Source organism: Dermacentor albipictus, chromosome 8 (genome assembly GCF_038994185.2).
Source record: "Dermacentor albipictus isolate Rhodes 1998 colony chromosome 8, USDA_Dalb.pri_finalv2, whole genome shotgun sequence".
Taxonomy (NCBI): domain Eukaryota; kingdom Metazoa; phylum Arthropoda; class Arachnida; order Ixodida; family Ixodidae; genus Dermacentor; species Dermacentor albipictus.
Genome location: NC_091828.1, coordinates 49,387,123 through 49,400,502, shown reverse-complemented (window position 1 = coordinate 49,400,502; position 13,380 = coordinate 49,387,123). Strand labels below are relative to the sequence as shown.

Below are 13,380 nucleotides of genomic sequence, written 5' to 3'. Positions count from 1 at the left end.
GTGACGGAGTTCACGTCACAACACATGCGTGTTAACACCAAAGCGTGTACTGCACAACCTAAAGGTCCATACGGAAGTGCGAGGGGCAGTGGAAGACACTTATACCCCGTGCCTGTCCTTTTCACTAACATTCGAAGCATCAAAAACAAACACGACTCGTTCACTTCCACAGTCGAAACATTCAACCCAGATATCATTGTACTTACAAAAACTTGGCTGCATCCACATATTAGAGACCAGGAAATCTTCTCTGCCGCACAAGGCTTCTCAGTTTATCGCTGCAACAGTATGTTGCATCAAGGTGGTGGCGCTTTTCTGGCAATTAATAAACACCTACATTCTCAGCACATCTATATTACTACTAACTTGGAGATACTCTGGGCAATTACCGTATTTAATCGCGTAATGATTGCACTTTTTTCGCCAGAAAAATGGACGCAAATTCAGGGGTGCGATCATTACGCGGGTTAAATTTCCCACTAAAAAAAAATTTTTTTTTCGTCCCGCGTTTGCTGCGGGATGCGGGTGCGGGACACCAAAACAAACATGGCGGCCGGCGGAGCAAGCCGAATGCGCCGAACGCGATTTTTTTTTCTTCTCGTGAGTACATTATGTGGATTGAAACAGTTTCTTCCGTATCAGTGATGAATAATATCGTTAACATCGGCAAGTTTGCGGCAATAACGTAGCCATGTCCACTTTGAGGGGACAGAAACAGATGGGCGCACTTAGCTGCCAGTGACAGAAACGCATGGCCGGTGTGCTGCGGAAACTGCGGCACCGGTTTCACTACTGTCCTAACACGGCACGTTTCCGCTAAGGGTGGGCGAATATCTTAGCTGTGTTAAAAGCGTCGGCGTATGAATAGGGTACACTTTAACATATCCGTGTAAACGTGGCTACTATCATTGTCGCGCGCGATTTGTTGTGTGCTCACGAGTGCAGATGAAAAGAATCGAAACGCGCCTCTTTTGTTTTTGTTGACCACAACTATTATAAAGTCTACACATAATAAAGACAAGTTTGGTAGTACGCCTTTTTGTCATGGAATTGCGGAAAGTGATGAAAGTAACGAAATGAGGCATCCACTTAAGAATGTTTGGTGCGTGCAGGCGAGTCGTTCGCGTAGCATTCGACAGATGGTAAGTGCGATCATTGTTAGCTAGACTTGGAACACCACATATCGCTGCGGCAAGTTCGGGGTGCGATCATTACACGGGAAATAAAAAAAATCGAATTTTGACGACAAAATTCAGGGGTGCGATCATTACGCGAGTGCGATCATTATGCGAGTAAATACGGTATTGAAATTACGAAAAAATTATAATGGACATATGTTATCATGATCCTACTGACGCCGCTTACTTTCCTAACGATTACAAGAGCCAATCAATATTGTCGCAACACGCTTTCCTTCCTTACGCTTGTTTCTACTGGGTGACTTCAACATTCCAAACATAGCCTGGCATAGCGAACCTATTGTGATACACCCTTTCTCCGCATAATCAAAAGATTTTCTTCACTTGTGCGCACTGTTCTCTTTCAGTAAACTGATAACACAGTCCTCCAGAATCACACCACAAGTTGCTAACACCCTTGACCTTCTGCTAACAACACGACCCAATTTTATTTCGGACATTACTTACTTACTGTCCTTAAGCGCTCACTCTCTTATCCATTTCAACATCAACATTTCACGTCCTTAATCAGAAAAAAAAAAGAACAGGATAATTCACGATATAAGAAAGTTGACTTTGAAACAATTAACAACGAGCTCGGTATTTTTCTTGACACTTTTTTCACTGATTTCTATAACCCCAGTCTGCAATCAAACTGGAACGTGTTTACTACTGAAATTAGTGAATGAACGGAAGAATTTATCCGTATCTACAATCTTTCCTATCATGATAACGCTTGCTGGTATAACACCCACATTAAGTGCCTTTAATTATCAGCTAAAACATCTACAAGCGCTGAAAGATGCGCAGCTTAAAAACGTCCTACATATAACTACATGACAGCCCTTAAGCAAGCTAAAGAAAACTTTTAAAGAACACATTTTTATCCATGCTAGTTACGGATACGAAAAAGTTCTGGCGTACTATTAACCCAAAACATGACCCCATAACCCTTGTTGATAGCACTGATAACGCAATACCTCCTGCCGATTGTGCATCTGTATTAAATGATGCTTATATGCGAAATTTTTCTAAACACACTCGTATAACACGCCCAAATACACTATCTTAAGACTACGCTGCAATGTACCCTTTAATAATCGAACCCGTCAGCCTTGAAAAAATAATTGCATCACTGAAACTCTCACCTGCTCCTGGCTGTGACTTAATGCAAAGTTTCTAGAGAACACTAGGACATATTTACAATGATTTTCCAGCAATCACTTAACAAAGGTTCAGTGCCTGCTTATTGGAAGGTGAGGAACATGATATAATCCCACTCTACAAAACAGGTACTAAACATTCCCCGCTGAATTATCGGCCTATTTCTTCAACCAGTATACCATGCAAAATTATCGAGCATATTTCGTTTTCTCATATTGCCAACTCCTTAAAAAAAACTGCTTTTTTCTGAGTTTCAACACGGCCTCCGCAAAATTCATGTGACACCCAACTAGCATCATTCATGCATAAACTGAACCTATTACTTGACCACACTTCAGTTGCAGACCTAACTTTAGACTTTACAAAAGCGTCCAATAAAGTGTGCCACAGCTTATTAATCTACAAAATGCACCAACTAAACCTTCATCCTAAAATTTTGTACTGGCTTGAGGTTTTCCTCACTAACCGTTCACAGTTTGTTTCAGCTAACGAAGTAACCTCTAATCTGAGTCCTGCTTATCCGAGTGCACCATAGGGCTCTGTGCTTGGACCCTTCCCATTTCTTATACATATTAATGACTTACCTTCCTGTCATCATCATCATCATCATCATCATCAGCCTGGTTACGTCCACTGCAGGGCAAAGGCCTCTCCCATATCTCTCCAACAACCCCGGTCATCTGTGTTTCATCTCAAATTCACCTATTTGCTGACGACTGTGCAATTTACACCGAAATAACTAGTGTTGAGGATGTAACCAGGCTTCAACTGTCCTTAACGCTGTTTTCGCATGGTGCAATTTATAATTAATGGAACTAAATGCTAACAAATGTAAATTCATGCGTGTATCTAGTGTGAACCAGTTGTGTACTCCCTTAATAACGCTCCACTAGATTTGGTAACAAGTTACAAGTCCCTTGTGCTTCACATCATGTCCGATCACACTTGGAATACCAACATCTCCCATATAATAAGTAACGCTAACCGAATCCTAGGTTACTTATGATGCAACTTTTCCAAAGCACCTTCTTCCTTAAAATTAATCCTCATAAAACTCAATAGGACCCAAACTTCAGTATGATGCTTCAATCTGGGATTCAGGTCAAATAAACCTATTGCACTCACTAGAAATGGTACAGAATAAGTCTTCTCGTTTCGTTCTTTCCAACTATAATAGAAATGCAAGTATCAGTGCCATGAAATCTAGCCTTAACTTACCGTCCTTGTCACCACATTGCAAAATACTCCACCTGTGCCTTTTTCATAACTTATTTCATCACCTGCTGTTACACAACAAACTGATTTCCCTGCCTCCGTATGTACTGCCCAGACTAGATCACATTGATAAGCTCAGCATTCTATTATGCAGATTCAACGCTTTTTTGCAGTCATTTGTACCATGCACTTCCAATGAGTGCAATCGCCTTCCCCCCTCGATGGCCACCATCGATATCACTGATAAGTCAAGAATGTCATAGCTAACACTGTATAACTAGAAACCTATTTCTTCACATTGTTCAACCTATACTCACGAACACCATAGCTAACTTTCTATATCTAAAAATCTAGGTGCCATTAGTTTTTGTAATTACGGAGGTTAGGGAGGTCCAGGATGGTTCTCAATTTGAAAAGATAAAGATATAATTAGTTAAGAGGGAACAGGCTTAGCAACCTAGTCATAGTAAGGGTAAAAGCAGATGACAAGACAAGGACACTATACAGTCAACGACTGAATTTTCGGACGCCCAAATTTTCGGACATGCCTGATATTTCGGACGTCTTCGCGGCACCGTCACGAACCCCATAGAATCAATGTATAAGGACATCTGAAGTTTCGGACGCTCGAACCCCCCGCCGTCCAATTTTCCGGACTTTTTGACGGACGGAAGGACTTTTGGCTCCTCGCACAGCGCCCTTGTGAAGGAAATCGATTTGCAGCCGAAGCATATCACCGCTCTGAACCACAACTAGCCGAATCTAGCCGTCACACACTGATTTGGTCTGGCCACGCTGGCTATGTTCATCGCCGCACTTCCGCCTTCGGCGGAGTTTCCGGAGCGGTGCCATTTTGTTTGTTTGTTTGCACAGGCCACGTTTTGGCTAGCGTGGTGTGTGGTTGTGCTGTTGTGTCAAATATGCTCTGCGACGCTAGGCCTAGGTGCTTCGACGCTCGTCAGCGAACTCCACTGTTCGCAACTTGAGGATTTCGTTCGTCTTCGATGGCGGCCACTCCGTCTTCGTCGTCCTCGCCGATGGCATCGAAGCGCGGAAAGCAGTAGTACCGTCGGACGACGTGATCAACGATCTCCGCTCTGCTGGAGTTTCCATACCCACGGAAATAACTTTTTAACAGTTTGTTGACGCTGACAATGAGCTCAACTTCTCCGCAGAACTTACTGACGAGGGAATAGTCCGTCAGGTTGTGGGGGATTCAGAAGACTCCGATGTTGAAAATGAGGAGCCAGTGCCTGCGCCGCCTACAAGCGCTGAGTTGACGCGAGCACTGTTGACTCTTATCGGTGTACAGTGCTGATATGACCCTTGCTCAGATCGAGGCGAATATGATCGCATGCAACCAGAACGCCGTCAAAACAACAATCAACAAGTTCTTCAAGCCACTGTAGCAATAACACCGGCTGCTCGACGATGCACATGTACATAATAAACCGGCTGCATACATAGTTTTGCATACAGCAAGTCGTCTGCATACAGAGTTTTTGAACGCCTCTTTTTATAGCCACTTCACTGATGCTGTGGCAGGGTTTCGGAAGCCTGTTACTTCACCCTTTATCTCTAGATCTGAGAAAAAAAGAAAAAGGGTGCGTTTTTTTGCATGAATTCATTTTTTCGGACTGCCTGAATTTTCGGACGTTTTTACGTTCCCTAGAGGGTCCGAAAAATTGGTTGTTGACTGTATACCGTATTTACTCGCATAATGATGGCACTTTTTTCGTCAGAAAAAATATACGCAAATTCAGGGGTGCCATCATTACGCGAGTTAAATTTCCTGTGAAAACAAAAAAAAATTTTTCGTCCCGCGTTTGCTGCGGGATGCGAATGCGGGACATCATCATCATCAGCCTGGTTATGCCCAGTGCAGAGCAAAGGCCTCTCCCATACTTCTCCAACAACCCCGGTCATGTACTAATTGTGGCCATGTCGTCCCTGCAAACTTCTTAATCTCATCCGCCCACCTAACTTTCTGCCGCCCCCTGCTACGCTTCCCTTCCCTTGGAATCTAGTCTGTAACCCTTAATGACCATCGGTCATCTCCCCTCCTCACTACATGTCCTGCCCATGCCCATTTATTTTTCTTGATTTGAACTAAGGTGTCATTGTCTCGCGCTTGTTTCCTCACCCAATCTGCTCTTTTCTTATCCCTTAACGTTACACCTATCATTCTTTTCATAGCTCGTTGCGTCATCCTTAATTTCAGTAGAACACTTTTCGTAAGCCTCCAGGTTTCGGCCCCGTAGGTGAGTACTGGTAAGACACAGCTATTATATACTTTTCTCTTGAGGGATAATGGCAACCTGCTGTTCATGATCTGAGCATGCCTGCCAAATGCACCCCAGCCCATTCTTATTCTTCTGATTATTTCCGTCTCATGATCCGGATCCGCCGTCACTACCTGCCCTAAGTAGATGTATTCCCTTACCACTTCCAGTGCCTTGCTACCTATCGTAAACTGCTGTTCTCTTCCGAGACTGTTAAACATTACTTTAGTTTTCTGCAGATTAATTTTTAGACCCACTCTTCTGCTTTGCCTCTCCAGGTCAGTGAGCATGCATTGCAATTGGTCCCCTGAGTTACTAAGCAAGGCAATATCATCAGCGTATCGCAAGTTATTAAAGGGAAGAACAGACCTAATAATTTACGGGTCCGATTTTTTTTTTTTCATTTTGTTAATATAAGGGGCGGAAATCGCTTTCTAAATCACCCGCGTGGACACACCCCCATCGCTTCCCGGAGCGCGGGGTGAGGTTGTTGCCAGAAGAGAGAACCGGTGAGAGTGACGTCATGGGTGGAGACCGAGCCAACCGACCTGCGGACCACCGGCATGCTGACATGTGCTGGCATGCCTCTTTCCTTCCTGCGCTTTACTGAACGACGCTATGAGAGATCTGCCACCGCTCACGCTTATTTTGTGATTTTCGTAAACTGTTCCTTCCTTCTGTGCTGCGTGAGTGCCTACAGCCAAGGGCGCCCAACATGCCCTCGTTCTGTGCAGCATTCGGCTGCGCGAACACAGGCGGGCGAGACGATGTGGTGTTTCACAAATTCCCGAAGGAAAAGAAGCTTGCAGCGCAGTGGGTACGTGCGGTGAGGAGATAAGTTCGTGCCGACGAATTCAACTGTGCTGTGCTCGGACCATTTCCGCGGCAGTGACTATCATCGGAGCTTGACAACGATGCGGGCAATTGGTATTCCAGTTAAATCGGTGCGACTGAAGCCCGGCGTTGTTCCGTCTATATTCTCCTACAAGAGAAACACCTTGCCACCTCCGAAAGCGGCCTTTGCCAAGAGGAGAAAGTGTGAGGTAAGGGTTTTAATGTGCACACGGGCAATTTTTTACCTGTTGATCACCTTAGTGTCAAACAAACGGTCTACGACGAAGCGAGGTGGAGGCACAGCCGGGAATATGCACCTACGTGGAAAGCGCTTGACGTTTTCATCCTGTTTCGCCTCTCCGCTTTGTCACGGAACACTGTACTACAGCTGTTTGCTCGACGCTGTTCTGATACGGTGAAATAACTGGCCGGGGGTACGCTTGCGCATTCAGTAATATTTGTTATTCGTCCTACCTCGCGGTGCCCGCAGATTTAGCTGTTCAGCATTCATGTTCAAATCGCACGACATGAGTCATTACAGTAATATTTTCATGCTCGTGTTAGTGTAGTTGAACTCGGCGTGTAAAAATTTCGTTCTGTAGATTTCGGTATTTAATTGCAGCCCGTCGCGGCAGCTTCACGTGCATGCTCGCGCGAGCAAACGCCACTGGCACGCTGCAAAGCATAGACGGAAACGCGCGCAGTAATAAATTTTGGTGGCCGGACTTCGAGCATAGCTTCCACAGCGTTGCACCTGAGGTATTAAATGGAGTGTAGGCTTGCCTAGTGACTTCCGACGTACGGTTCAGTTATCGTGTTTACCACACGGCGGTGCTAAAACTGCCTAATATCTTTATGTCAACACTAGCATGGAGCACGCATACCGATTCTTGATCGAGCCACACTCGCAAAGTCGTCGAACCATAGTATGAATATTGCACATATAATACCTCTGGTCATCTCTGGATGTGTACGATAAGCAACTTCCATGACTGTACCTCACAGCACTGCATGTGCGCGCTTTGAAACGTGGCACTTATGTCGCAATCATGTATCAACGCTGAAAAAACCACGGGACTTTAGACAAGCAGCGGCAAGGTGCTTGACATTGCGGAATTGCATCCGTGTTTAGAATCTAATGAGAAGTTAGTGCTTTGGCATTCTTCCAGCAGCATGTTCCCAGTGACACTTTAGCGCATTTGTTCTCCCGTTATTGCAACATGCAACTACATGAAAAAAAAAAAAAAAAACATACGTACCAGCTAAGATTTCCAGCGCGCGAGAAGGTGCACACATCGCTCTCGCTGTTGGCACACTCAACATCGTCGTTGCCGCCATCGTTTTCCGTATCGGCTGTCGGTTCGAACATGTACGGTGAAAATACCAGCTGTCGGAGACAGCGAGAACGTTCCATCTTACAACTCAGCTATGAAACCAGAACCGCAGAACCGTGCTACCAGAGAGAAAGGAATGGTGCTACGCTCTGAAACGGAGACATGCGGCGGCGCCGACCGGCGACTGCCGCCAACGACGTCACAGCGGCCCCGACCAATCACGGGCAACAGCGGCATTCGTGCGATGCCCTGAGGCACTGGTGCGCGTTTTCTTGAAAAACAGCCGGTGGCGGTTGTTTCCGCCGTTTTTGAACCAGACAATCGTGTTCAGGGGACTCAAAACTGTAGAATGCCGCAGAGAACTCATTTTTTTCGAAAAGTGTTTCAGCTTCCCTTTAAGGTATTCTCCAGTAACTTTTATCCCCAATTCTTCCCAATCCAGGTCTCTGAATACCTCCTGTAAACACTCATATAGGAGGTTGTGGCCAAGTACTGCACCAGGGTGGCCAATCCTGCTCTGCTGAGGGAGTGCGTTACCGGTTGTGGTCACCGGCATCAGGCCACACTCCAGCCTGTTTATGCAATTTTATCAACATGCGAATTTTTTTTTTAATCCGGTGGAAAATTGCGCGGCACCAGGATTCAAACCACCGACCTCTTGCACGTGAGGCGGGTGTTCTACCTCTATGCCACCGCTGGGTGCGGGACAGCAAAACAAAAATAGCGGCCGACGGAGCAAGCCGAACACGCCGAACGCAATTTTTTTTTTTTCTTCTCGTGAGTACGTTACGTGGATTGAAACAGTTTCTTCCGTATCAGTAATGAATATTATTTTAATTAACGGCAAGTTTGCGGCAATAACGTAGCGATGCCCATGTTGAGGGGGCAGAAACAGATGGGCGCGCTTACCTGCCAGTGACATAGAAACACATGACGGGCATGCTGTGGAAACTGCGGCATCTGTCTTGACTACTATCCTAATACCACATGCTTGCGCTAAGGGTGGGTGAATATCTTAGCTGTGTTACAAGCATTGGCGTACAGTGGAATCTCGATGATACGAATCTCACGGGGTCACGAAAAATATTCGTATCAGCCGAAATTCGTATCATTGAAACAATTAAAACTAGCTAAATCAAAGAGTCAGTGGTGAACTCAGACACACGTGCGTAAAAAGGATTTATTTCTTGTAGAAAATTCTCTAATGTCCTCTGGCTCTTATTATTTGTCAGGCCAATTAGCAGGCTTTGTTCAAATCCATAAAAACGCGCGCACGTGTCGTCGCTGATTTCGTTCGCGCACGCCTCAGAACTTAGCGCGCATGCAGCGTTTCAGCCGCCGGTGGTGGGTCCTTCGCCGTCGCCCACGTCTAACACAAAGAACGCGGCCCGAAGCACAGCAGCCACTCCGTCCAATGGCACGCCGAAAATGAAGAAAAGCACAAAAGCAACACAAGTGCCACCGCTTCAAATTCTTCGCGCCCAGTCGCGGCCTCCGCGCTGTCCGGCGCCGCATCCGCGCCTGCGCACCAAAAGAGAAAGGGACAAATCGCGTAACTGCGCGCTGTTCTCTTTCACTGCCATCGGTAGGGCTCATGCTCGCGGTCGCGTCCATCCGTGTGCTGGAATCGTGCCAACTGTGGTCTCTCCTCCGCGCAGCGGCGCAACCTCCTCCCCTCCTTAGCAACCGGCGCGCCGGTCAGGGGCGCAGCTGCGCATAGCAACCGTGACGTCACACAGTAGCGGTAGAACGGGCGCGCGTGCGTCGGCGGTGGCACCGCCGCTCCTTCGCCAGCCGTTTCGTTGCAGTCGAGTGAGAGGCCCGTGTTGCGCGCCATGCGGTTCGGGGAAGCGCCAGCGGACGCCGGATTCCCCCAACACCAAACGCCAGAAGAACAAGGAGCGAATGCGCATGCCACGAAAGAACATGTCACCAGATGCGAAAGAAAGGGAGGCAGAAAAGAAACGCCAACAGCGACTGATTAGATCGCCGGGTACCAAAGGCAGGGAAGCAGAACGAAAGCGGCAGCAGCGACAGGCGATATCGCCGAACACCAAAGCGAATGAATAGGAGCGCAGACGGCAGCAGCGTCTGGCTTTCGCCAAGCACACTTTCAAATTTTCAATGTCTTCGGTAATTTTCGTATCAACCGACGCGGGTCGAAAATTGATTCGTAACAACCATTCTCTAACACGTTGCGAAGTAATGGGGCTCGGCCGGGACCACAGAAAAATTCGTATCATCCAGAAATTCGTATCAGCCGTGATCGTATCATCGAGATTCTACTGTATTAATAAGTTACACTTTTAATGTATCAGTGTAAATGTGGCTACTATCGTTGCCGCTCGCAATTTGTTGCGTGCCCACGAGTGCAGATGAGAAGAATCGAAAGGCCTTTTTTTGTTGTTGAGCACAACCATTATAAAGCCTACACATAATAAAGGCAAGTTTGGTTGTATCTCTTTTTGTTCTTTTTGTCGTGGAAGTGCGGACAGTGATGAAAGTAATTAAATGAGGCATCTACTTAAATATGTTTGGTGCGTGCATATGCTTGGTTCGTTCGCGTAGCATTCAACAGATGGTAAGCACAATCATCATTAGACAGACTTGGCACACAACATATCGTTGTGGCAAGTTCGGGGTGCGATCACTACACGGGAAATAAAAAAAAATCGAATTTCGACGACAAAATTCAGGGGTGCGATCGTAACGCGAGTGCGATCATTATGTAAATACGGTATATATATATATATATATATATATATATATATATATATATATATATATATATATATATATATATATATAACGTCCTGCTTTATTAACTCCTGTTTGTTCAATTTACCCGCTTTGCTTTAACCACACCCATCTATAATGCTGTAATGTCCCCAAGGGTATGCTAAATAAATAAATAAACACTGCGGTCGTCAACCATGTCCTTGCTTTCCGAAAGAAGTGTTCTTGCTCCAAGTACCAATGGAAAGTAGGCATGTTCTCTTTCTTTTTTTGAGTCACAATGCAGCACGTCAGTAAGTGGCTGAAGAACTTGCGCACGGGATGGTTTGAAGCACCTGCGAAAATTCACGAGCCCTAAGAGCTCAAGCAACCTTCCGAAGTAGGTTGGAGAGGGGAAGTCCTCGATTGCCAGCACCCATTATTCCAGTGGCTTGATGCCTTGGGGTCAAGCTGACGTCGGTGACCACAAAACCCTGCCAATACAAGCGCCCAAATCCGATGGCTAGCGTTATTGACCAGAGCCCATACGACACGATGGCATTGTTGTTCACTGTGTGGAGCATGGGTGAGGATTTGGCACACTGACGATCTGCGGCCGTGGCAGGAAGGATAGACAGCTCGGCTCCTATCTCTATGAGGAGGCAGGTGACGGTGACACGGTTGACAACCATGAAAAAGTGACTTGTTCGAGGGCCAATGTCACATGCCATCGTTAGCGACTGGCCAGTGCATTTCCCGCCCACGAACAGGGCTGAGCGCCGCAACTTGCTTGTTTGCGAAAGTGACGGTGGTACCAGCCCAACTGCTAAGGCACTGTGAGACGGTGAAGCTGTATGATTATGCTGAAGTTGGTCATCAGTGTTGCTGCCAGTCGCCAGCTTCTCCAGTGCACTGGCAAAGTGGTCGACTGTTTCCTCTAGGCATGAGAGCCAGTCTCTTGGCTCCAAGACTCTCAGAATGGCGATAGGTAGCTGTGTACATACGAGCGGTCACATGCAGTCAGCAAACGTAGCTAACCAATCCCATCCGCACCATGCTAAGGACTGTGGGAGGTGTTGCAAGAAAACTTTGTGCAAAATTGGAACCTGGCTCTTGTTTGCAGAGTGCTCGCCCAGTAATTATTGCAGCCAGTGCCGCAGTTGTAACGCTTGTTGGTCGGCGAGTTCAAGAAAGAGGAGCTGTTGCACCTACGCTGTGTTGTGATGGCTCGAGGCACTGCAGAACCATGTGTTTCAGGTCATCCTATGCAGTGACCAAAGGCGTACCCACTAGCAGGTCACCTATGGCATCGGCGTGGCAACGACATGCAGGTACACTGCTGTCTGCGAAGCGATGTGTCAGAGCTAAAAAGGAGCCTCTACTTACATAAACTAAACTTGGGGATTCTTGGGCCAAAAGCTGGGAAGCTGAAGCTCTGCGGCAATAACAGCAGATGTTATCATGTCACCGTCTCTGTCAGCAGGTGTAGGAGAAACATCGTCCATGGCTAGTGTTCGAAAATAAAACATAATGTCCTGTGTCACAACTTGTTGGGAGCTCTCTTTAGGGCAGGCAAGGAATACACATTATGACAGCTCGAGAATGCACACTCAACTGGCTTTGTTCAATAGTAAAAGCAGGTTTGCCAAGTGGCCGTGGTGGTGCCCCAGTTGGGCATCCGCCTAGGTTCCAAGAAAGACCAGCAGGCAATGACGTCCACTGTGAGGTAAACTGGATTTCCGGAGCAAGGACCCCATGGCAAGGAAAACTGGATTTCCGAGAAGAGGGGACAACAAAGCCATGGATGGTTGCCACAACATTGTTGCACATTCCTAGTCCTGCTTAGTCATTACTGATGATGTGCTGTGGGACGTAGCTCAAAGCTGTCCTGGAAAAGATTCCTGACAGTTCACATGTGCTTTCTGCCTCCCTTAATGAATTAGCATATTGATAAAACAAAGTATATTTTGTTTGTAGTATGCTTAACTAGATTAAGGAATTTTGTTTTAATTTTGTTCTGCCTAAACAGAGGGGTCGACTGAAATTCTGCATTGATCTCTATGCCCGTTCTTACAGAAATACACCGCTCTTTAAGAATAACTAAGCAACTCAAGTATGTAACATTATCACAGAGCAACGTCAGGCCTACAAGAACGTCAAGTCATGAGGGCTCTGGATTGAACTCTGCCATCTTAGTTGCTTCAATGTGATCAGTAAAGCATTATTTCTGCATTTTGCTCCAATCAGTATGCAGACAAGGCTCGCAAACCTGCTAATTTGTCCTCAGCAGCAAACTGTCACACGCACTTTAGCAAGTGATACCAAGCTACTCAGACTTGGCCATTTACAACGCTCACACACACAAGCAAATGTAAGAGAAGTGTTAGTCACTGCCCACCTGAGGTGGAGATTAACTCCTCCAGATTCTCCGTAGTCTGCACGCTCCTAGACTCGCTCCATGCTTTGAAGCAGCACCCGACAGACTTGTCAGCCAGAGGCAAGCTGCACTGCATGCCAACCTCGACCTGACCGACGACCTTGGAAGGGGTGTGGCATTCCATTTTGGCAGGGATGCTGTCAGCTAGGCTCATCGCATTTGTGAAGCCTGCAGAAAATATTTGGGGTGATTACAGTCCTGTTACGGTATCGAAAAAATGT

General features: G+C 46.4%; 1 protein-coding gene across 7 annotated transcripts in view; it reads right to left on the bottom strand.

Moving 5' to 3' along the window:
- LOC139048756 (zinc finger protein 271-like) overlaps window positions 1-13,380 on the bottom strand; it is a 344,730-nt gene that overhangs the window by 184,334 nt on the left and 147,016 nt on the right. For all 7 annotated transcript variants that reach the window (XM_070523327.1, XM_070523328.1, XM_070523337.1 and 4 more), the window contains one exon: window positions 13,121-13,327. In XM_070523327.1, coding sequence (XP_070379428.1) covers window positions 13,121-13,327 — 207 coding nt within the window. The remainder of the gene's footprint in view (window positions 1-13,120; window positions 13,328-13,380) is intronic.